At 38.0% G+C, this 25,279-nt stretch overlaps 1 protein-coding gene across 4 annotated transcripts in view; it reads left to right on the top strand.

Annotated features, from left to right (window-relative positions):
* Positions 1–25,279, top strand: part of LOC109912048 (CCR4-NOT transcription complex subunit 6) — a 72,159-nt gene that overhangs the window by 38,853 nt on the left and 8,027 nt on the right. For all 4 annotated transcript variants that reach the window (XM_020511426.2, XM_020511429.2, XM_020511428.2 and 1 more), the window contains exons 4-10: positions 2,135–2,220; positions 6,620–6,724; positions 6,810–6,878; positions 13,013–13,170; positions 13,531–13,685; positions 16,655–16,809; positions 20,154–20,387. In XM_020511426.2, coding sequence (XP_020367015.1) covers positions 2,135–2,220; positions 6,620–6,724; positions 6,810–6,878; positions 13,013–13,170; positions 13,531–13,685; positions 16,655–16,809; positions 20,154–20,387 — 962 coding nt within the window. The remainder of the gene's footprint in view (positions 1–2,134; positions 2,221–6,619; positions 6,725–6,809; positions 6,879–13,012; positions 13,171–13,530; positions 13,686–16,654; positions 16,810–20,153; positions 20,388–25,279) is intronic.

Raw genomic sequence — 25,279 nt, 5'->3', positions numbered from 1 at the left:
ATATTTGCTTCTCAATTTTTTGCTGGCTATTGAGGGTGTGTCTATGATGCAGTCCCAACAAAGTGATCATCCCTTTCTTATTCCACAGTAACACCCACATAACTTCACAGTATGATCTGCCAGGAATATCATCCCTAAGTACAGCCATGATGTTATCCTTAACCAAAAATGTCGCTCCCTGCTCCTCTCTTGCATCCCTTTCTATCCTTCCTATGGTATCTATACCCCAGAACATTAAGCTGCCAGTCCTGACCATTCCTGATCCATGTTTCTGTAATAGCTATGATATCCCAATCCCATGTTCCCAACCATGCCCTAAGCTCATCTGCCTTACTTGTCAGGCCTCTTGCATTGAAATAAATGCAGTTTGAAGAAGAATGAGAGGTAGCCTTATTAAAATATACAAGATTTTTAGGAACATGACAAGGTAGATATTGAGAGATTTGTTTCCGTTGATTCTAGAACCAGAGGGCATAATCTCAAAGATAGGCCTCACCCATTTAAAACTGAGATGAGGGGTAATTTCTTCACTAAAGGTAGCGAATCTGTGGAACTCTTGACTGTAGAGGCCGTCATTTAAGTATGTTCCAGGCTGAGATATGGATTTTTACTTAAGGGAGTTGATGATTATGGGAGTAAGGTAGGAAAGTGGAATTGAAGATAAGCAGATCATCTATGGTCTCAGTAAATGGCGGAATAGACTTGATGGGCTGAATGGCTTGCTTCTGCTTCTACATCTGATCGAATTCTAACATGTTTACAATGATTTTAAGATTTCATGATGCCTGATCAAACGATGAAAGCTAAGATCCACTGGAATCCAAAATATCCTGTCAAATAACCAATGGCAATGTTAATGATGAAATTGCTTTTCAAAGTAAATAGTTGATTTCTGTGCTGTGAACAGTATAGTTCTATGGTATTCACCAACTCTTGTGGGGATTGCATGCTGACAGAGGGAAAATGTTTGACCATAACTGATGGTATATCCTTAATAATACATGGTAGCGTGAAGTATTTTAAACTCACTATGCAATCTAAAATTGTAACAAAGCAATGAAATGCTGACACATTTTCTTTTAAGATGCCACTTTAGTGAGAAAATAGATCAAAATCTGAGCTTTTTTTTTGAGAAGAACTTCACAAAACTACTCAATTTTTAAAAGATGATAGATTTTGATGTGAAATTTACTTTTCATTTTAGTCACTTAGCTGTTCAGACTTGCTTGCCTTGTGTGTGGGCTGATTGAGGCAGTAATTGGTTAACTAATTTTGGTGAATTGCAGTTATGTTTAGCTGTTGTCAGTCTGGCTGTTTCTCATGAATACTGATGATTGTGTATGTTGGGATAACAGGCAAAATCTTATTGGTATTAGACACATGTGCCATTTGACATTTCTTACTGTCACGTCTCCAGCTTGCAAGCCTAAAGCATTGTGTGGAGGTTGATGACCAGTAGCCTATTTGCTTAATTATTCAATTTTAAGGACACTAAATTTAAGGATTGAGAGAGGAGGATCTGAGAGAGATGAATTAGCCAAAGCAGGTGCAGAAAAAGAATGGTTGATATGGAAAGGAATTTTTTTTTTTAATCTAAATATTTGAAAGTGTATTCAGAAATGAGACCAGAACAGTGTTATTTGGTTGCCTTTCTGGGCCAGTGAGTTTAATTTGGCAATACATTAACAATTGGCACATTAAAGGCACAAGTATTCTTTTGATAATTGCCAGCCCTAACTTTCTGCTTGAGTTTCATGGATAATTATTGTGATAACCTAATAAGTTGTTTAAAAATAGTGGCAACTCAGTTGCTGTTGTGTGGAGTAAAGAGCAGACCACAAATTTAGCAAGTTCTCGAAACTTGCTGACTGATTTGTGTATTCATAACTGTATATGTTCACCACTCACTACCGTTTTGTGTTCAGCATATGTATAATGTTTTGTACTTGTTCTGCACAATTCCACGCACTAACAGAAGCCCAAGTTATTTTCTTTGACTTCCGTTATGATGTGAAAGAGAAGACGTTTTCTAAACCTATTCTGAATCTCTTTTATATTGTAAAGAATAAAAATAATATTGTAATCCCTTGAGCTTTAGGTGATGCACTTTTTAAAAGATTTCTTTATCTTTAAGGGAACTGCTTTTGAACAATAACCTGTTACGGGTTCTACCATTTGAGCTTGGAAAATTGTTTCAATTACAGACCCTGGGTTTAAAAGGTAAGTAGAAACATTTGGTCCATGTATTGATTTTTTTTATTCTAACTTAAAGCTGTTTATAATTCCATTGATAGATGTAGAAAATACTCGCCCCTGATTTTATTTCATTTCACCTTCTACCACTCTGGATCTTTTGTGCAGAAATATTCTGTAGTTGCCATGTGGTCACTTGCATTTCAATGAAATTGTTGTGTTGAATCAGTCAACAGCTAATAAGTTTTATAAAATTTGTTGTTGTATTGCCAACTTGCTCATGAGCTCTGCATGGATTCCAAGGATGGTCAAATAATGTTGATGAGGTTTTCTTAAAAAAGAAGTCAAAATTCTTATGTAGCGAATGTAAGCATTGTGTCAAGGCCAACGTTTTTGTTGCCCTTGACAATCTGGTAATGACCCAAAGGCCATGTGTTGTAGGTACATACAAAGATTTTTTTTTAGGGAGGAATGTTGTGACATTGAAGAAATGATGTCGTAAAATGGAAAGAAGGAGATTTTTTTTGTTAGAATTGGTCATTATCTGGTGCTGGTGTGATGTTTGCCAATTAATAGACATGCAAGGTTTTGCAAAGTATTCAGTGTTTGAGAAATTGAGAATGGTGCTGGACAATGAATGCCCTAATTTTAAATTCATGGTGGGAGGTTCATTTGATGAAATTGCAGAAGATAGTTATGTCTAGGACACCACCTTCTAGCAATGTCCTAATATTGTGGTGAGAGGCCTCTAGCATCTGCAGCCACCCGTGAAGAGCTCCTCCTACTTCCCAAGCACTACCCCTCTTTTTGCTACCTTCTATGGCTAAAATATTGATGTTCTACTCTACTAGATGTCACTGTTCTTTTCAGCTGTTTTTGCTGATTTCGAGCCCCTCTCATTTCTATAGTGAATTGTCATATAGCACAAAAATGGACCCTTTTGGTCTAACTCGTCCATGCCAACCAAGTTTCCAAAACTACATAGTCCCATTGCATGCATTTGGCTCATTACCCTCTAAACCTTTCCTATTCACGTATCTGTCCGAATGTCTTTTAAATGTTGTAACTGTACCCGCGCCTACCACTTCCTTTGGTAGTTCATTCCAGATATGAGCCACCCTCTGTTTGAATAAGTTGCCACTAATCTTTCTCCTCTCACCTTAAAGATGTGCCCCCTTGTTTGAACTCCCCCACCCTAGGTAAAAGACCTTTTGCTGTTCACCTTATCTGTACCCCTCATGATTTTATAAACACCTGTAAGGTTACCGCTTAACCTCCCACGCTCCAATGAAAAAAGTCGCAGCCTCTCACTAAAACTCAAACCCTCCAGTCTCTGTAACATTGTGATAAATCTTTTCTGAAAGCTCTCCAATTTAATAATAGATTAATATACAATCACACATTTTGGTATCCACAATTCAAAGGCCTTTATATTCTTCCCCTGATCTTTCTTTATTGTCCACAGTTCTGATGCATACTTAAGGTAGATCACGTGGAATCTTCGGAGCTTTTGTTTTCTTATTTCCGGCTAGAGTTTCCTTGTTATCACAACATTTTCACGTTTACAAAATTCCAGCTATTTCCTCCTGACTTTTGGCATCATATCTACTATTTTCTGCTTATTTTTGCTCTAAATAGATAAGCTATCTTGTTTTGGTGTGATGCTATCAACCTCCAATCTTCAGATTGTTTTCTGCTAATGTATTCCTTTTGACTGCCTTTGCATTTTGCCTTTGTCTTTGTGGTGCCCTCAACATCCCCTCTAACACGCCCAACTTGTGTATGTTCCCCCCTCACTTGCATGCGTGCTCCCCCTTCCCCCTGATTCACTCATGCACCTGTTCTCCCTCCCACATGTTGCAGGTGCCTCTGTTACCCCCGTCACTCACCTGCTCACACATACTCTTTCCCCACTTCCCTCACTTCCTTACACACGTGCCCCCCACCCCCGCCATCCACCTGTCTCCCTCTCCTATCCCCCCAGCACTCCCGAAGGACAACTGTTTTCTTCCCTAAAGGACATTTAATGAGCCAGATGGATTTGTCTGACAATTGGAAATGGTTTCATGATCAGATTCTGGTTTTTATTCAATTCCTATTCCACCATTAGCCATGGTAGGATTTAAACCTAGGTTCCCAGAATATTACCTGGGTCTCTAGATGAATATCCTAGTGAATGTGCCAGTAGCCATTGCCTTCCCCAGGGTAGCACAGCATATACTACACACTGCTTTTAACGGAGTCATACCAGGATGTACTCAGTACCCCAATTTACTTGGCTTTGGTTGATAGAAACATAGAAAATAAGAGTTGGCCATTTGGCCCTTCAAGCCTGCTCTGTCAGTCGTTTGTTCATTCATCTATCTGTCTGGCCATCCATCCATCTCCCCAGCTTCTTCCTGCTTTTCCCCTAAATCCTGTTGATCCCTTTAGCCCCAATGCTATCTCCAACTTTATGAAATCATAAAATATTTTGGTCTCAACTGCATTCTGTTGTAGTGAATTCTACAGGTGTACCACTCTCTGGGTGAAGAAATAGCTCCTCATTTCAGTCCTAAATTGTTTACCCTTTATCCTTTATATTGTGACCCTAGGTTCTGAACTCCCCTGCCATCAGGAACATCCTTCCTGCATCAACCTTGTCTAGACCAGTTTAGAATTGTACAGTTTTCTACCCCAATCATACTCCACTGGAGTTCAGAAGAATAATTTTAACCTGTTTAAGCTTTTCATGCATGCCAGTCCCACCATCCCAGGAATTGGTGTGATAAACCTTTTGCTGTACCCCTGCTGTAGGAACATCATCCTTCCTCCGAGAAGGAGACCAGAATTGGGTAACTTCCAGATCCCTGTATAATTGCAGCAAGATATTGCTGCTCCTGTACTGTCACCTGTAAGGCCAACATGCTGTTTTGCTTTTTTCACCACCAGTATGCTTACCTTCAGAGACTGGTGTACAAGGATACCCAAGTCTTGTAGCACATTCCCCCCTCTCAATTTATAGCCATTCAGATAATTTGCATTTTTTGGTTTTGCTACCAAAGTGGATAACCTCATGATATCTGATAGAAAGCATGGACTCTCGGGTTTCTGTCCTGAACAAGTGTATAAGCACAGGCACGTGTGACCCATGAAATAAATTATTGACAGACAAAGGAAAAAAAACCTGCAAAGTAAATACCGTGATCTTTGTTTCCTGATTGAGATGTTTGATGATCTTTTGGCTAGCCACATCCTTGGTGTTCTGTTGTCTTTCCCTTGAAGTTTCCATTGGTTTGTAAGAAGTACAGAGTGACTGATTTGCTTGGAAAATGCTTCTGATTTTTCATTCAAAAGTCATAATTCACCATGACTGCAACAGGAAATGTGACTGCTTTGCTTTAAGTTTAAACTGAGTTTTCAAACTGCAAAGAGCAGGCACATTCTTTTGGGGAGAACAACTGTACTGTCTTTCGCCCACTGTGTGTCTTTCACCTGTTTCTTGCTCCAACCTGCACAGTTAGCTGAGAACCAATCAGCTTCATTGTTAAGCACTGCCTCAGTACTGTTTTCATTAGATAAGGATGATTTCAGTGGATGAAACAGAGACTCGAGGCAAGTCTGTTAATGGGTGAAGTTACACTGGACCTGTATGAAAAACAGTTTGAGATACAGGACTTTTTTATAGGAAAATTGTCAAAATAGATAGCCATAGCCCACAAAAGAGATAAGAAATAATTAGAAACTGAAATAAAAGCCTACAAAATAATAGCTTGATTCCACCCACCACAATGGTGTTTTTTTTTAAACATCCCTTGAGTTTTATGATGGACCCTTTTTGAAGCCTTCTGAAGAAACTGGTGGAGAACCCCTTTGATGCATTATATTTTCCAGTGATGTTTCACGCTGTGGATTCAGCCTTTCACCTGATGTACTTTTGGTCAAGATACTCAAACGCCCACATCATAAACCTGATATTTAGCGCTGTTTTCAGCCTTGCAGTGCCACTTGTAATTCCAAATGAAAACAGTTAGTTTGAGCTGTGCTATCTCGATAAAATAAAAGACAGCTCCAGTAACTTCAGCTTTAAATTGCAGAATCAATCCACTGATGGTAGAGTGCCTTCCTGAAAGTAAAAATGATTCAAGGATACTTCCCATGCCCAAGTGACTTCTGTTCGTGGATGTAATTCTTGAAATGAAACCAGTTGTGGTCTCCTGAACTCACATCAAGAATTTTGACTTGAGCATTATTATTTAATTTTCTTAAGTAGTAAAGTCTGCATTTGATTAAAGGAAGAAAATGAATTAATTAATAAAAAGCTTTTTTTTTAGAAGCTACTTAAATAGCTTAATATTGGTTCCATCGATAGATAGCAATGTTGTTTGTTTTCAGTAGAATAGATTTGTAGACCTGTTTGGCTGATAAGCTTCCATATGATTTGTAGGAAATCCTTTGGCGCAAGAAATCCTTAGCCTCTATCAGGAACCAGATGGGACTCGTAGGTTACTGAATTACTTGCTTGATAATTTGGCAGGTACTTCAAAAAGAAGTAAGTAAATAAAACCACATTTTATTTCTATTTAATTTTTAGATACAAGTTTTATCAAATTAATATCTAATTTGATCTTAAATAGTTCAGCCAGAACAGCCTCCACCAAGGTCATGGATTGTTTTACAAGAACCAGAACGGACACATCCCTCAGGTGAAGTTAATTTTATTTTCTTGAAGCTGTGTTAAGTTTTAAATTGAGATTAACCAGTAATTCAAACTTTCAGATGTTAAGTGAATGGTCTAAAGTACGAATATGTACAAACGTGAATTTTGTGGTGTGCATCATCTTAGTGTCTCACCTGATTTCAGTAGTTTAATTTAGATAGGTGAATCATTTGCAACATTTTGTCAAAGCTTGTGCATTTGTACTGTGATGCAAAGTGTGTAATTTAATAAAATATCATTTATATATTTAAATTTGATTTATTTTGGCTTTTAAATTTTTATTAGTTGCATGGTTTTTCCATGTTGAAATGGTACTTATCAACTTGTAAGTACCTCTATGTATAATGGTCTTTATTAAAAAAAAAAATCAGTCCAAGTGAGAGAGTTCAAGAGACTAATGATAATTTGTTGACTTTGGGAGGTTTTACTCGCGAGCAGCGTAAACTGTTTTGCATTAGCTTTTCAATTTAGTAAGCAGGATTTTTTCTCTTTTTCGATAAGGGGAAGTACCATGGCTGCAGGGGGCGGGAATGGAGGGGAAGCTTTTTAGTTTTAGTTTTTAGCAATTGCCAAATTCTTGGCAAGGGAGATTTTTAGGACTGTTAAGAAAGTTATCTCAGTGAGGAGTTCAGTTTAAAAGTTTCGAATCACATGTTTTTTTTGGCTAAACCCTGAAGAGGTTCTCTTGAAGTGAGAAAGTTTAAGCTCCTTTATATGAAGGTTCTTGGAAGAGGCTAGCAGATTCTCACGATAGGAAATTGAAGGTACAGTTGAATTAAGCCCTAAAGATGTGAAAGAGGAGGGAATTCTTTCTGGTGTGAGTACTGTAAGGGAGAGCTTTTGGAATGAATGAAATTGTATTTTACGATGTGTTTCAAAGTCTTTAAAAATTGGTGTTATATGTAAGTAGTTTGGTTTATTCTATTTTATCTCTGCTTCTTTTGCATAATACATTTTCTGTTGGGTTTTTTTAGTTAAACCCAAATCTACAGTCTTGCATGTTTGTGTTTCAGTGTAATCCACCTTGTTAAAAATGGGCAAAAAAAAACAAACTATAATCTATCAAGCCAGATTTCAGTCTGTGATCTGACTTGCTCCATAACATCATCAGCTGGGATCAAAACAATACAGATAATTAGTGTATATACATTGTTATTATATAAACAGGAGCATATTGCTTTGTGTTAAGGTGTTCCCACTAGCTTACCGTTATTGACCACAAATAGGGGAATAAGGTGAAGGAGCAAATCTACAAACACATTTTTTAAACATATTGTGAAAACAAAAGTTCCATAATGGGAGGGGTTTCAATTATATGACATAAACTGGAAAAAAAGGTGTAAAAGCAAAAGGTGAGGAATTTCTGCAATGGATGCAGCAAAGCTTTCTCAATGATTATGTTTTCAGTGTACTGAAGACAGTGGTATTGGGTGTAATTCTGGAAAATGAGATAGGCTAAGTGGAGCATGTTTCATTGGGAGAATGTTGCAAATAGTTATCAACATCATATCATTAAGAATTATTATGCAAAAGGAACAATCAAATTTGAAAATTGGGATGGGATTACTTCCAGTGAGATTGAAAAGAATCAGGCCCTGAATGATTAGAAACAAAAATTGGTAGGCTGGAAAAGGAGGAATGAACAATGATAGGCCTCAAAGAGGAGTGGGTACCAGGTACACATTAAATGCATTCTTAGGAGAGATAAAGGAAGTAGAATGAAAGTTTCAGCTTCTCAGTAGCTAATGAAATTGGATTTAAAATGAAACTGGAAAAGAGACCCTATGGTAAAGTAAGATCCACAATCCACCAAGTGACATTAGTGTATCTCCCTTCAATTCATTGCACTCGTCACATTTAAGCAATGCCTTAATCTTGAAATTCTCATCCTTGTTTTCAAATACTTTCTTGGCCATGCTCTTCCACAACCATACCCCTGTAATCTCTCCTTGCCTTAAGTCTTGGTGATGTCAGCGTTCCTACAGTTCTCATCTCTTCTGTGCGGATAGAGACACGTGCGCACACACCCCAAAAGCTTTGATCTCATCTATTGGCAATCATACCTCCTTCATCTACCCCTCTTTCCTCGTTTTGAGGAGCTCTGTGGAAAGTATGTGTTTGATAAAAGTTCGCTATGATGTTCACTGTAATAGACAGAGAAGTGTGTGTGTGTATGCATGCTGTATAACTTCACAGTAGCATTTTAGTAAACTTGAACTATGTGAGTCAAAGGGCAGTAAATGTATGGATAGCTGAGACATGGTAGAGTAATGGTTATTTGATTTTTAATAATGCATGTGGTGCAAAAATAGTGTGGGGGCAAAATTACCAGAAAAACACAAGCAAATTGTAAGAAGACTTACAAGACCTTTTAGGAAAAAAAAATTGTAAAAGCAAACTTGGATCCTTTTTGGAGATCGCGACAAGAGAAACGAAATTGGGGAGTATACAGAAGACACAAAACATGTGTGAAATAATGGTGAACCAAGGGGCTAATCAGAGAGTAGAAGCTAAAGTAATTCATTTATTAAAAAGTTAATAGGACTGAAAAATCAGAAACACCAAGACCTGACAGCTCCTATGTTACAGTTGTAAAATGGTCACTACAGCAATGGTGGATGCAATGGTTGTGATTCCTCAAAATTCCCTAATTTTTCCAACTGTCCCGTTGGATTGGTAGATAATAAACACAACATTATTTGTGAAAAGTGGTAAAAGGAAATGGGGGACTACAGATCTGTTAGCCTGACAAAACATATCAGGAAAGTACTGAAATCCATTATTAAGGAAATGGGAGTAGGGTATTTAGAGGATTGTGTGATTACAGAGAGTCAACATACTTTAAAATGTAAGTCATGTTTCACAAATCTATTAGAGCTTTTGCAGGTATATTTGTCAAGCAAGCTGGATGGAAATCAGTGAACGTAGTATATTTTGATTTTTTTTTTTGAAAGGCATTCAATTGAAATACCGTAAGAGTTGTTGCACAGGTAAGCAGTCATGAACTAGGGAGGTAATATAGGCATGGCTGAAGGATTAGTTAAAGAACAAAGAAAAGGGAATAAACTCAGCCTTGTAGGCTGACAGGTTTTTACTGCTGGAGTGCTGGGCTTTCAGCTATTTATTCTAAATTTATGACTTGCATGAGGACACTATATACCTATTTATGACATACCAAGCTAGGTGAGAGTTTTTAAAAAATTCACTTGTGGGATGTCGTGGCACTGACTCGCCGGCATTAATTTCCTATCCCTGGTTGCCCCTGAGAAGGTATCAGTGAGCAGCTGCCTTGAATCGCTGCAGTGTACGTGCTGTAGGTTGACCCACAAAGCCCTTAGGGAGGGAATTCCAGGATTTTGACTCAATAATGAAGGAGTACCGATACATTTCCAAGTTAGGATGGTGAGTGGCTTGGAGGGGAACCTGCAAGTGGTGGTGTCCCTGTTTATCTGCCACCGTTCTTTGCATCTAGAAGTAGTCATAGGTTTGGAAGATGTTGTGTAAGAATTTCTGCAATTCATCTTAGATGATGTGACTGAGCGTCAGTGGTAGAGGGAGTGGACACTTGAGGATGTGGTGCCAACCAAGCAGGCTGCTTTGTCCAAGATGATGTCAAGCTGCTGAAGTGTTATTTGAGCTGCATCCGTCCTGGCAAGTGGGGTGTATTCCATCTCTCCTGACTTACACCGGCTTTGGGGAGTCAGGAGGTGAGTTACTCATCTCAGTATTCCTAGCCTTTGACCTGCTCTTGTAGCCACTGTTTGTGGTGAGTCCAGTTGAGTTTCTGGTCAATGGTAACCCCAAGGATGTTGATAGTTGGGGATTCAATGATGGTGATCCCATTGAATGTCAAGGGACAGTTGTTTGTCTCTTGGTGAAGGTCATTGCCTGGCATTGTGTGGTGTCGATGTTACTTGCCTTTTGTCGATGTTACTTGCCTGTTGTCGGTGCAAGCTTGGATATTGTCCAGGTCTTATTGCATTTGAACATGGACTGCTTAAGAATCTGAGGAGTTGCAAATGGTACTGAACATGGAGAGAAGTTCATTGAAACATCTGAAGATAGTTGGACCCAGGATGCTACCCTGAGGAACTCCATCAGAGATGTCCTAGAGCTGAGATGGCCAGCCTCCAGCAACCACACCATCTTCCTGTGTCCCATATGCCTCCAATCAGTGGAGAGTTTACTCATAATACCCATTGATTCCAGTTTTGCTAGATGCACCACTTGTTCAAATGTGGCCTTGATGTCAAGGGCAGTCACTGTCAGCTTATCTCTGGAACTCAGCTGTTTTGTCCATATTTGAACCAAGTTTGCAATGAGGTCAGGCGCTGAGTGGCCCGAGCAGAACCCACACTGAATGTCACTGAGCAGGTTATGCTGAGCAGGTGCTGCTTGTTAGGACTGTTGATGACACCTTCCATCTCTTTGCTGATAATCAAAGTAGACTGGGGCAGTGAATGGCCAAGTTGGATTTGTTGTGTTGCTTGTGTACAGGGTATGGACAATTTTCTATATTGTTGAATAGATGCCCGTGTTGCAACTGTACTGGAAGAACTTGGCTAGTTCTGGAGCACAAGTCTTCTGTACTATTAAGGGAGCATTGTCAAGGCCCAAAGCCTTAGCACTAGTCAGTGCCTCCAACTGTACCTCGATATTGCATGGAGTGAATCAAATTGGCTGAAAACTGCGATGCTGGGGACCACTGGAGGAGGCGGAGGTAGATCACCCCTTGGCATTTCTGGGTGATGGTTGCTGTGAATGCTTCAGCCTTATCTTTTGCACTAATGTGCTGGGCTCTTCTATAATTGAGAATGGGGATATTTGAGGCACCTTTTCCTCCAGTGAGTTGTTTAATTGTCAGCCACCATTCACAACTGGATGTGGCAGGTCTGTGGAGCTTAGATCTAATCCATTGGTTAACTGTGAGGCGTCTACAAAGGGATCTTGATAGTTTAAATGGGCAAGAATTTGTTAGATGCAGTGTAATGTAGGAAACTGAATAAATTCACTTTAAGAAAAATGGGAGGGAAGAAAGTATATTTTTTAGTTGGTGAGAAGCTATTAAATGTTGTAGTTCTAAGGGATTTGATTGCCATTGTACAAGAAACACATAAAATTAACATGTAGGTACAATCCCGCAATTAGGAAGGTAAATGGCATAGGAATACAACAGAGAGGAAGATTTTTCTGCAATTGAATAGGAGTTTGGTGAGCCTACACTTCCACACAGTTTTGGTCTCAGACAAGTTTATTCATCCCTAGACAAAGAGGGATTACGGGGAAGGCTCATAAGAGATTCTTGGAATGAGAATGTTGCCCTGAGGTAACAATAAAGAATGAGAGAAGTGATTTTGTTGAAACACGAAGATTCTGATGGGGTAAATGCTGAAAGGCTATTTCTTCTGATCGGAGCTTCAGTGGTACTAAGAAACATTCTTGGGATATGGGAATAATCATTTAACAAGTCTGAGATAAGTTTCTTCACTCATTATAACAATAATTGAGAATTATTGGCATCCTGTACTTAGGAGTTTGGATGGTCAATCATTGCGTATATTCAAAGTTAAGATGAATAGAATTTTGGACTTGGGATCAAGGTATATGGGAAGTGGGCAGAAAAATTGAATTGAGGTTGAGGTCAGACACAGTCTTTTGGTGCAAGTGCAAAGGGTGATACAGCCCATTCCTACACCTTTGCTTTGTTCTTGCTGGAAGTAAACATGGTCAAGCAATCTAATCCTCCTGGAATTGATTTGAACAAATATAAAATATTTGTTATAAAAATATTTGCAAATTTTCTCATCATAACAGGACAACTTGGGTCATAGAATGGGAGTTCTTATATCTATAGTTCAGTTTGTATTGTAATGGAATGCAAATATGATTCTTCACTGCTTATACTTTCATTTGGAATGTGAGTAGCTGATCTTATATTGGAAGTAGGTTTTGTTCTAGATTAGTATGAGCTGACAAGCAGCGTCTACTACCTACAAATGCTCAGATTTATGTGTGCACTTTGAGCATTAATCTAAATTTTGGGTATTCATTTATTGGTTACTGATCCATTCTTGGCTTTTTTTAAAAATCCTTTTTAAAAACCAAAGTATTGTTTTACAGCATTGTTCTCGGTCATGTGCTACAACGTACTATGTGACAAGTATGCCACACGACAGCTGTATGGGTACTGTCCATCATGGGCACTGAACTGGGAATATAGGAAAAAATCTATTATGCAAGAAATCTTGAACTGCAATGCGGATATCATAAGTCTTCAGGTAGAGTTTTTCTGTCATTCAGATTCTTTTTGCTAAAGGAGCACTTTGCGGATACTTCTAATTCATAACTATTGACTAGCCAATGTGATTTCATGCTTGCCTTTTAAAACAAAAATACACTGATTCTCATTTTTTGTATTTTTACCATTCATGTTGCAGCTGTGCTAAATTTTCAAATGTATTGAAACCGAGTGCCAGCAAGAAATAAATGTACGCAATTGTACTATATCCAAGGATGTTTATTGTGGAGTTGTATCTATAATATATGGTTCCCATCCTGTGCTGGTCACAGTGATGCTAAGATTACCAATAATTCTAGTCGCTTTGCCTGCTCAGTTATAGTTTTCCTTTTTGGTGCAGGAAGTTGAAACTGAACAGTACTTCGCTTTTTTCCTGGTTGAACTTAAAGAACATGGATATGATGGTTTCTTCAGCCCCAAGTCCAGAGCCAGGACAATGTCTGAATCTGATCGGAAGCATGTAGATGGCTGTGCAATATTCTATAAGACTGACAAGTACGTTTGTAACAGACAGAAAATTGATATGGTAGCCTGTTGTCTTTTTTTTAAAGCAGCCTAGTTTCGATGAATTATTAGAGGACTGTTATACTTTTTGGGAGAGGGAATTAGTCTATGAAGTTAATTCATAGAGCCATTAGTTTTAATGCTGTCCAACTACAGTTCTTGACCCTATTCCTGTGTTCCTAAAGCTATTTAATGTTCTATTTTCTTTCCTAATATATATTGTATTTCTTTCTTAAATAATATTGCAGTCTTTTCAAATGCATTCTTGCATTGAAATTTTTGTTGTTATTGTCTGAGTTTAAAGATATTTGCTAATGTTTTCTTTCAATTTTCTAGTTTATAATTGAATTTATTTCCCTTTTTGTTGCAATCTACTAACCAGTTTAAATTTTTTCTTCCTGTCATTCTATACACAAACTTTTCATTAATCTGAAAACATAACATTTCACTGGAGGGATACTTCTGTATGTTTTTTTCATGACTACAATCTCTTACTCATACTTGTTTTCTTTTGAATCTTCATTGTCTTTTCCATGGCTCATGACTACAAGGGGCCAGGAATTTCTCCTAGGTTGCTCTAATTTTTTTAATGCTACTCAACTGATCCTGTGAAAAAGATTGCAAATTTTTTAAATGTAATCGTGTCATGTTCTAATGAAATTTCTGCAACCTTTTGTGCAGACGTGAAACAAAGCGCTGCATTACAGTGCAGTGCCACTCCTGACATATATCACACTTTCTGATATGTTTAATCACCATTAGGAATTTCTGCTTATTGCCCTCCACTGTTTCTTCAAGAAGATCTTTAAGTAAAATTATAATGTATGAGGTCACTAATGACCACATTTTAAATGCTTTTTAACATTTATGAAGAAACTGAATATTGTACACCTAGGAAGTGGCTTTGTATAGGTTTTAAAGCTATTTTCAACTATTAATAATTGTGTTAGTTGCATATGATTAACTAAATGATTATTAAAAACTTTACTTGAGGTATATTTTTTTTAGCCTGTATTAATAAAGCTCCACAAGTTAATGTTTAGCAACTTTTTCTTTTTAAAAAAAAATGCCCTAAAACACTGCTAGGTTGTGTTGATTCGCAAAAGATTTTAGATGCAAAATGCAGGTGAGAATGAGAAGTAACTTGAAACAAACAAATGCTCAACTAGAACCATTTGCATCCAAATAGCTGGTTGTGCCCAAAGTGGAAACAGATAGTTGTCCAATGTCATTGAAATTGGGAAAAATGACTTGTTGGAAAACCAGATGTATTTTTAGAAGGGATGACTTAACAATTGGGATCTTTTTGCACCATTGAGATGCCAGAATTGAGGGGGGAGAGAACTTTTTTTTTTACCCCTTTCAATAGCTGTTGGTAATGGCAGACCACTTCTATATGTTACCAAATAGATCCGATACGTTGTGGTTTCTATATGATGCAACTGACAAAAGTTGTGTAATTTAGTTATTACACTGAAGGAGTTGAGATACATTACAAACAAGTCCTGTAAAAGCAGCAAGTAATATATGTGCACTTACATAATATTGCTGCTGAAGTAAATTCTTTAGGACAATCTGTCTGTTACCTGTCATCATTCAGAACTAAAAGACAATTGCAAATGGCGCAAATTCATTTGTCCCTACTGATGTACATTTATCAATTTACGAAAATGTTTCCTGGCTTTTTCACTATATTAACCATTATACTAAAATGAATTTCTGTCATATATGGCTGGAAACCTGCCCTTGAATTTGGGATCAGTCTGTCTCGTCATCAGATTGTTGCCAGGGAGAGGAATAGAATCAGTAGGTAGGAAAACAGAAGTTGTACTGGAATTGATGTCAGTGGCTTTAGCTTTAGCTTTCCCAGTGTTCAGTAAAAAGCAATTAACTTCTCATCAAGTAATCGTTGAGAATGTAGACTTTATAACATTAATGGTACAAGGCTACAAGTAAGCAATAAGATTTTGTTTGACATGGCATTCTTATGAACATTGAGGAAAGTAAGGTATGAATTATTTCCATGTGACACATTCGCTTCATTTGGCTCATTAAAATATCTAACTCAGCTTCTCAAGTGATTTGTCCTTTAAGAATGCGTAACTTGTACAAATTTGATTAACCTTTTGCACTTATTTTATTTTTGTTAAAGTTGATTAATTTTCTGCTACATTCCTAAATATGCATTATTGCATCATACACGTTCCAGTGTATTTGTTTTTGTTTCAAATAATCACTTGGGTTGCTGATTCCACCCATGGACAAATTCCAGTTTACGTCCGGGAAGTAAGATGGTGCACTTTTAATGATAAGGTACATGGGACTGGCAAGATTGTGAGCCTGCATCTGAATGCATCCCCTATTTCACATTATGTATGATGACAGCCGTGACAAGTTTATAGCTGGGACCTTATAGCTTTTTGGATGAGTCATTAAGTGCAGTGCAGTGCGTATTTCTAGCAAAATGGCATGGGCTCCAAAGCAAGAATATTATATTAACAGCAGCTGTAGATTGGCATTTTACAGTAAACATTAGACATCTTAGATATGCTTGAACTAGCATTTGTGGTTGAATGTCGATAGGGCAATTTTCATAAGGGTAGAAATAGTTAATTTATTCAAACTATATTAAACTTTGGTATCTTAACAATGCACGACAGATCTGTCAGCAGGTGAAGGAAAAGTGTCATGTTAACATTTCATGTAGGCATAGACAGCATTAACTTGTTTTTAAATGTTTGTAGAGGTAATCTGGCTTCTGGACATTTCTAGCATTTTGTTGTTTATTTTCGGGTATCCGGTATTTGCTTCCTCCTTGCTGTTCTGTACTTCATTCAACTCTAATTGAATCCAGGAGTTCTAACAATGCTAATGAAACTTATTTTTTGCATGAACTTGCTAGAGTTGCATGTTTACATAATAAAAAGTAACTAGCCCTTTTTAAAATTTTTCTGTTATAGATTTTGTCTGATTCAGAATCACACTGTTGAATTCAACCAGTTGGCCATGGCAAACTCTGATGGTTCAGAAGCTATGTTGAACAGAGTTATGACAAAAGATAACATTGGAGTTGCTGTGCTCTTGGAATTGCAGAAGGATTCTTTTGAGCTACCCCGTAAGTATATTGCAGCAAAATCTGAATACAATATATTGTTAGTAAAAATTATTGGAAAATATTGCAGAATTGTTCATTTGTTAAACATGTGTTTAAAGTTGATTCCTGTTTCTCCATGGGGTTAAGTAGTTTGTACTTCTAAGGTATTGCATTCTCTGCCTATCTTCGCCAATGCCTTTTACTCTGCTGCCTTGGCTCACTTCTTTTGTCAAAGATACCTGGTGTTTCCTGTTGTCAATATCAATGGACTTTTGTCCACATTTTGACAGTTCAATTAATTAGGATTAGATGTGTATATATTTGATTTTACTTGGTCACTGTAGAGGTAATTGTTCAATTGCAGAAGTTATATTTTTATATAGCACCTTCTTAACAGTGAATAATTTTGAATCAAAGTGATTTCATTTTGGCAGGAAGAATGAGAAGAGGCAAAATGAACATAGAACAGTGCAGCACAGTACAGGCCCTTCGGCCCACGATGTTGTGCTGACCGATTATCCTACTCTAAGATCAAACTACCCTGCGTACCCTACATTTTGCTATCATCCATGTGCCTATCCAAGAGTCGCTTGAATATCCCTGATTTACCTTACTCTACTACCACTGCCGGCAGCGCGTTCCATGCACCCACCACTCTTTGTGTAAAGAACCTACCTCTGACATCTCCCCTATACCTTCCTCCAATCACCTTAAAATTATGCGCCTTCGTAATAGTCATTTCCTCCCTGGGAAAAAGTCTTTGGCTATCCACTGTATCTATGCCTCTCATCATCTTGTACACCTGTATCAATTCACCTCTCATCCTTCAGAGTCATTCAGTTTTAAAGATGGTACAGGATAGAAAGACCTGGGGTGTAAATACTCATCTTTGAAAGTGGCAGGACAAGTTGAGAAGGCTGTTTAAAAGGTATACTGGATTCTTGGTTTTATGAATGTAGGCAACTACATTGTGTTAAAGTTTTTGCTAGCCCTCAGCTGGAGTATTGTTGTCAATTGTATATTGTCCACTTTAAGAGGATTGTCAAAGCCTTAAAGAGGCGATAGAGAGATTTACCAGAATAATGAGGGAAGTCATGTGGAAATATTAGGAATTGGAGCTGTCCTTAGGGTAGAGATGGTTAAAAGAAATTTGACGGTGATGTTTCACATCATGAAAGGTTTTGATAGGGTTAGGGAGAAACAGTTTCCTGTGACTAACATGCTAGTAACCAGAGGATTTAGATTTAAGGTGACTGGCAAAAACAACAGTTGAGAGAAAAAAGGGGAAAGAAATTGCAGAGAGTTATGACCTGGAATTTGCTGCGTGAAAACATGATAGTTTCAATAATATTTTAAAAGGGAATTGGATAAATATTTGAAGGGCAAAAATTATGGGGTGATGGGGAATGACTGGGGCTAATTGGACAGCTCTTTCAAAGTCCAGGTGGGTGAAAAGATTATCTCCTGTATCATTTTGTGAATATATGGAAAATGCATCAAGGCAATTTCAAAAGTGTGATTGAAAGATATGAAGTCAAGAGGAAGAAGATAATATAAACAATAAGGAATTACAATATTTGTACAGCCCTGATTTGCAGAGAAATGACCTTAATTCTGTGAGTGTCAGCCTGAATGATGCCGAAATGGTCATTGGCTTAATTAACACCACTTCAGTTCTGCCTGCCCTGGCTCTAGAAGTATTGTCAGTACAATGTTGTTGATGAGATAGCTCCTATGCTGCCAGTTTTGATACACTGCAGTATTGGAGTAGACATTAACTGAAAAACTGCTGGTTTTGTAGGTAAAGCTAAATAATATGAAACCAATGCAAGGAAAAAGCTCATTGTTCTCAGTCATTTTGGAACCATTAGATGTGACACCATAAATGTTATGTTCAAGAAAAATTTCAAGTCCTCTCCTGATATGTAAGTAGTTTGGCTGTTGTTGACAATAACGTACATCTTGCTAGGGAGGCCAGGTCAGGGAAAATGCAATTAACGTTCACTAAGCTAGTGCAACCTACAGCAATCTACCTTGGGACTGTAACTGCTGGCTTCAGGGCTTCTACCTGGAACATGGTGTTGCTTTTCTTTATATCACCCTGGATCCCATAGTATCTTTTAGTAAAGCATTGCAGATAGAAATCCAACTAAATATGGGAGTGTTGCGAAGATGGCCAAATAAAAACCCTGATTGAGCCCCACAACATGGGAAATGCCTGTTGCTTTATGTCTAATTATCTGTGCAAGTCACATTAGGTAACATGGAGGGAGCTTCACCCTGCATCTGACCATGCTGCAGCCCCTGGCATGAGCACTGATGTCTTGCATGATAATAAATCCATGTCCCTGGATGAAGTTTTCTGAAACAGTTCAAGTATAAAACAATTCATCTTAATGGGAAAGCTGCAGTTGCTTTTTAAGTTGAAATTTGATAGATTTTTGGATATACTTTTAATTTATTGTTAAAGAGCAACTTCTGTGGTGTTGCATACAGAGAATAAAGTTTACATGTGGTAACTTTCAGGATCAAGCAGGATGACTGTACAAGCAAGATTTTGACTTTGCATCAGAAATGTATTTTTATCCCAAAGCTGTACATTTCAACCAATAAAATCCAATAATTACAGAAGATATATTTGTAAAATTAATTATCATTTGGACTTTACACTGTACAGCTACTTGGAGCCTAGGGGGTTTTTCTGTCTTTCCGAACAGTTCACAAATCCTTGCTATCTGTGGGATACTTAGGCACAAAACTCCTCCTACAGATAACACAAAAAACACCAATTTTATCATGATTGAAATCCCCAATCTACCACAGGGTGCACAATTTATTGGTACCTCTCAAAAGGAAAGAAAGTCATGTCTGGGGCTGACCTCTCGACTATGTGGAACTGAATCTGCATATAATAAGAAGTGAGTGTACTGTGGGTGTATCTACACCATCTTAATTGCAGCACTGAATGAAGGCAACTCACAGTTGCCTTCTCAAGGGAAATTGGGAATGGGCAACAATTGGTGCCTTTGCAGACAGTACTCACATCCCATTACAGGAATTTTAAAGATATGCACTGAGCAGTTGGGGGTGATTTAAGGCTAAGGCATTACAGTACTACAAAAATTGGAGTTTGGTTAGCAGATCTTAATGAATTGATATTGTGATAAAACTGACAAAGTTGGGCAAAGATATGAGAAAATAAGCTTTTGTTGCTGAGAGCTGCACACAAGTGTAGCATTTTTAGTATGGATTTGTACACCTAAGAACATGTTTTGGGCACAAACCGTTTTGCTGGCCTAACCTTAAAATATTTCACTTGAATACTTAAAAACAATTCTAAGTTTGACAATTTTTTTCAATCTTAGCTGGGAAGTCATTTCATGGAGTGGAGAAACAGCTCATTCTTATTGCAAATGCACATATGCATTGGGATCCTGAGTATTCAGATGTGAAACTGATACAAACCATGATGTTCCTGTCTGAAGTGAAGAATATAATTGAAAAGGCATCTCGTACACTCAGACCTGGTGCAGTCACAGGAGACCTTAATGTCATTCCTCTTGTATTGTGCGCAGATCTCAATTCACTGCCGGATTCAGGTAAGGATTGCTAATGTACTTTGTTGTGTTTATGGTGGCACCAGTACTTTTATGCATCACTACATTTGGTCATTTCTGCCTAGAATGTTAAAACAATGTTCAGCCAGAAATATTGTGAATTATGAATGAAAATAATTTGCTAAAACTGATGAGATCTGTAGTGATGAGCTATGGCAAAGGTGACCCTCCAGTATGTCATTTGCTAAAAGTATAAAAGATTTTAGTTTAGAAACAAAAATGACTGAAAAGCCATTGCCCATTTTTCTGGCACCTTCAGGCTAACTAACCTATTTGGTTCAAAATTCCTCCGTATATTTACTTATATCCTTCAAAGTCGAGTGTTTACCATTCCATCTTCCTACACCTTGCACATTCCTCCAGTTCTATATCCATACATGTGATACATTCTTCAAAGGCTATTTTGCAAGACATCTTCCACCTTTCCTGCACTCTACCATGATTAACAGTTTGTAGCCGTCTCCCAGTTATAGACCCCATGGTCCAAAGTTCTTGCTAAATCCTTTTGTTTCACCTGCATTTCTCCCAACAGTCACAAATTTTCCTCGAGATAACAAGGTGTAGAGCTGGGTGAACACAGCAGGCCAAGCAGCATCAGAGGAGCAGGAAAGCTGACGTTTCGGGTCTAGACCTTTCTTCAGAAATGGGGGAGGGGAAGGGGATTCTGAAATAAATAGGGAGAGAGCGGGAGGCGGATAGAAGATGGATAAAGGAGAAGATAGGTGGTGAGGAGACAGACAGGTCAAAGAGGCGGTGTTGGAGCCAGTAAAGGTGAGTGTAGATGGGGAGTTAGGGAGGGGATAGGTCAGTCCAGGGAGGACGGACAGGTCAAGGAGGCGGGAGATGGCGGTGGGGCTTCAGGTGGGAGGAGTGGATAGGGGGGAGGAAGGACAGGTTAGGGAGGAGGGGACTAGCTGGACTGGTTTTGGGATGCGGTCGGGGGAGGGGAGATTTTGAAGGTTGTGAAGTCCACATTGATACCATTGGGCTGCAGGATTCCCAAGCTGAATATGAGACGCTGTTCCTGCAATCTTCGGGTGGCATCGTTGTGGCACTGCAGGAGGCCCAGGCTGGACATGTCGTCCAAGGAGTGGGAAGGGGAGTTGAAATGGTTCGCGACTGGGAGGTGCAGTGGGAGTTGAAATGGTTCGCGACTGGGAGGTGCAGTTGTCCATCCTGGGCCTCCTGCAGTGCCACAACGATGCCATTTATTTCAGAATCCCCTTCCCTTCCCCCATTTCTGAAGAAGGGTCCAGACCCGAAACGTCAGCTTTCCTGCTCTTCTGATGCTGCTTGGCCTGCTGTGTTCGTCCAGCTCTGCACCTTGTTATCTCAGATTCTCCAGCATCATCAGTTTCTACTATCTCTGTAACAAATTTTCCTCCGTGTCTTACATCATCTTTCACCATTTCCGTGTTCTCCTTGAAGCCCTTCGGGGTATTTTGTTACATCTAGGGGTTCTATATTAATGCAAGTTGTTGATTGTGTTTAACTTTGAACTTCCTGATTGACAAATTGAGAACTATTAAAAATTTTCTGTGGAAAAAGTGAGCAAAAGACAAATTAATTTTAGATGATCACAATGCCCATGAAGCATCTTTTACACACACAATGTGATCACAAGGCATTAGGTAAAACTTGCAAGATTCCAAATCCTGCAATTGTGTTCTGCAGTTGTGTTCCACAATTGTTAATATTGAATATCTAGTACCGATCGCACAAAACATGTTCTAATTGCTTTTTAGTTCTTCACAATTTTTGGCTGATGTTCCATCAGCATGTGAGGCATCATGAATAGGTTTAAAAACTACAGTTCTGGAAAAAATCCACTTGTTTAAACCAATCTTGTGCCTCCTTTTTGCTTTTAAATTGAAACAGTCAAAAATTTAAAGGTGCTATGAACTAACTGGTACAAATTTTTCGTTTAGGGACCACTCTGAGGAACTACTTGTATGTGGTCATGACAATACTTAAAAATTTGGTTAATTGAAGTTATATGAAAAATGTTTTCAAACTGTCCTTCAGTTTGGAATGTTGCAAGTTTTACCTAATGCCTTGTGATCACATTATGTGCATAAAAGGTGCTTCTTGGGCATTGTGATAATCTAAAATTAATTTGTCTTTTCTGTGACTTCATTTTAGTTGTAAATTTACTTCTTCGTTGCAGTGGTATACTGAGTGTTGTATGAATAAAATGATGTTGAATTTTCCAGAGTAAACCATTGCACTTGGGAATCTAATTTACAGCTAACTGATTCTGAAACAATCTAAAGTACGTTAGATATAGATTCAATTCTTATTTCTGCAGTGGTATCTTTAGCAAGTTGATGGACTGAATTAAGTACTAACCTAATAGATAATAATCTGTTGTTACTTTAGTTACCGTATGGTTCTTTATTGCTCAGTTTCATTTCTCTGAAGCTCTTGTGGCCGTCTTTTAAGATGTGTTACAAGAATTAGTTATTTATAGGCAGTGGGTGGCTTCTTTCATCCCTAATAACAGTGAAGTCATTGTTAATGTCATTTCTATATTCAAAATTTTTGCTTCCTGTGGCATACTCTGTGATGTTGGATTGCTTGGAACTTGGATAATTCTGCGTTTAGATGCTTTTGGTTATCAATTACTCATTTCTTATCTACGATTGCTGGCACAGCATTCAAACTCCTCCATTGAAATGTCAGTGGAATCTTTGCAAATGTTCTGTGGTATTGTTATTACCAAATACCAAAGTTACCTATTAGTTTTTTGGCTCCTTTTTATCTAACTAAAAACATGTTAGCTTAAGTATCATATTTGAATAGTGTCATGTAGTGCTTCATCTCCAAAGCAATGTTTCTTTGAGTGTATACATTAACATATCCTTGTGATGCAAGCATAATGTCCAAATTGTTTATATGTCAATATCCATTTTTTTTTTAGCTCTTGAACAAATTTATTTTTCAAAAGATACTCGAATCAAATCTTTTGCAAAAATAGAAATGTTTAAATATCTATCCCTTTGGCACTTAGGTAGCATATGTTCTCCTGCTTGCTGTCTGTTGCATAATTGGAGAAGCAAAGAAAAACTTGATTTATAGTTAGGTAGTTTTTAAAACTTCTAGTAAATGACCGTATCACTTCTCAGTAAGTTAGTGTGTGCATTATTTTATGAAGTAAGCTGCTATGTAAGGACAGGTTCATTATAGCATATAAAATGCAATAAATTCTTTTTCTAAAGAGTAGGAGTGCCTTTTAAGGCTGCAAAATGTAATTGTGTGGTAAACACTAAATCAACTCTTGTTTATAAAGTTAGAGGTTGTAAACATTCTGATTCCAGTATGTTTCATTACTATTTTTCGTTACTATTTTCGTTGCTGTACTTTTTCAGTGTGATGCTTAACAGACAAGAAGTGTATGTCAGATGTACATTTTGTAACAAAGACAGCTGATTTCTCTGGAAAAGCTCAGCAGGTCTGACAGCATCTGTGAAGAAAAAAATCAGAGTTAATGTTTCTGGTCAGTGACCCTTCCTCAGAACTCAGACCCTTCCCAAGTTCTGAGGAAGGGTCACCAGGCCCGAAACGTAAACACTGATTTTTTGTCACAAATGCTGCCAGACCTGCTGAGCTTTTCCAGCAACTTCTGTTTTTGTTTCTGGTTTACGGCATCCGCAGTTCTTTCGGTTTTTAGCCAATTTCTGTATCTTGTTCATGGTGAGTTAGATTCTAAAAGAACAGGTTATAGCAATCAGAATCATTTACAGGGACTGCTTTGTCAGTTTTTCCAACAGTCTTTGGGAGCAATTGAAGTGGGTGTTTCAGAGCACTTAGTTTATAGTGAGACTTTTCTGTTTGACATTGTTTGTCAATTACCTCCGTTGGCCATGGATAAAAAAAATCACTGAGACAAAGAACATGGAATTTCAAAGCACTGACAATATCATGAAGTGTCAGGCAGTCCCTTGTATTATGTTTTTGGGCTTTATAAAACTTTGACACACAGAAGTAAATAACAAATTTAAACAAACTATGCTACAACTCGGTCCCTTACCTCACAATGTTAACTTGTGCAATTAACACTTATTGTTTAGGGGGTTTAGCTATTGGTTCTAACTCTTCCCTACACCCTATCTGCATTTTCAAAGTGCCTTAAACAGGCAAACAGTTAATGGAATAATAAATGAAAAATCTGAAGAACAGTCAAATGGCAGAGAAGTAATTAATGTAAGCAACTGAGAAAATAAATGGGTTATTGTGACGTATTGATAGTCAGGCCCAGATAGCATGGTTCATGTCCCACCTTCTCTAGATGAGTATCATAATATGTCTGGGCAGTGAGGTCATGAATATTTTCCAGAAATAACCAATCTGTAATGTAACCAAACATAGTCTGGGCAATACAGTCGCAAGTTAAAATAATCATAGTGTGGTGCTTTTTTTGTGGTAAGGAAGAGGGAAATCGTATGTTGCAGCTTGTTGAGTGACTAGCCACACTGTAAGCCTTCCTGTGTTTATCAAGAAATGGTTATATTTTTTCTGTATAATCAACCTCTTCAGAGATGTTATTCTAGCTAGCAGTAAAGGTATAGTTGCTGTAGTCCCAGATGACCATAGGACTGCTCTCTCATTAGGGAGAGAGATGACCAAAGGTGATTTAACCTGAGGGTCACCATGCCTCAGGCAAGGATAGAAATTGAGAAGGAGAGTTCTTCATTGTAACCTCTGCCAGTGCGGGAATTGAACCCATACTGTTGGTGTCACTTGGTGCCACTCTGCATCACAAACCAGCTGTCCAGCCTAGGGCTTTAAACTAAATAGTTGGAGGGCGGATGTGCGAGTTAATTGCGTGGAAATTAGAAAATTAAAGCTAAATGAAAGAGTAGGGTTTCAGGTCA

Source organism: Rhincodon typus, chromosome 12 (genome assembly GCF_021869965.1).
Source record: "Rhincodon typus isolate 14 chromosome 12, sRhiTyp1.1, whole genome shotgun sequence".
Lineage (NCBI taxonomy): Eukaryota > Metazoa > Chordata > Chondrichthyes > Orectolobiformes > Rhincodontidae > Rhincodon > Rhincodon typus.
This window is presented reverse-complemented; position numbering and strand designations above follow the sequence as displayed.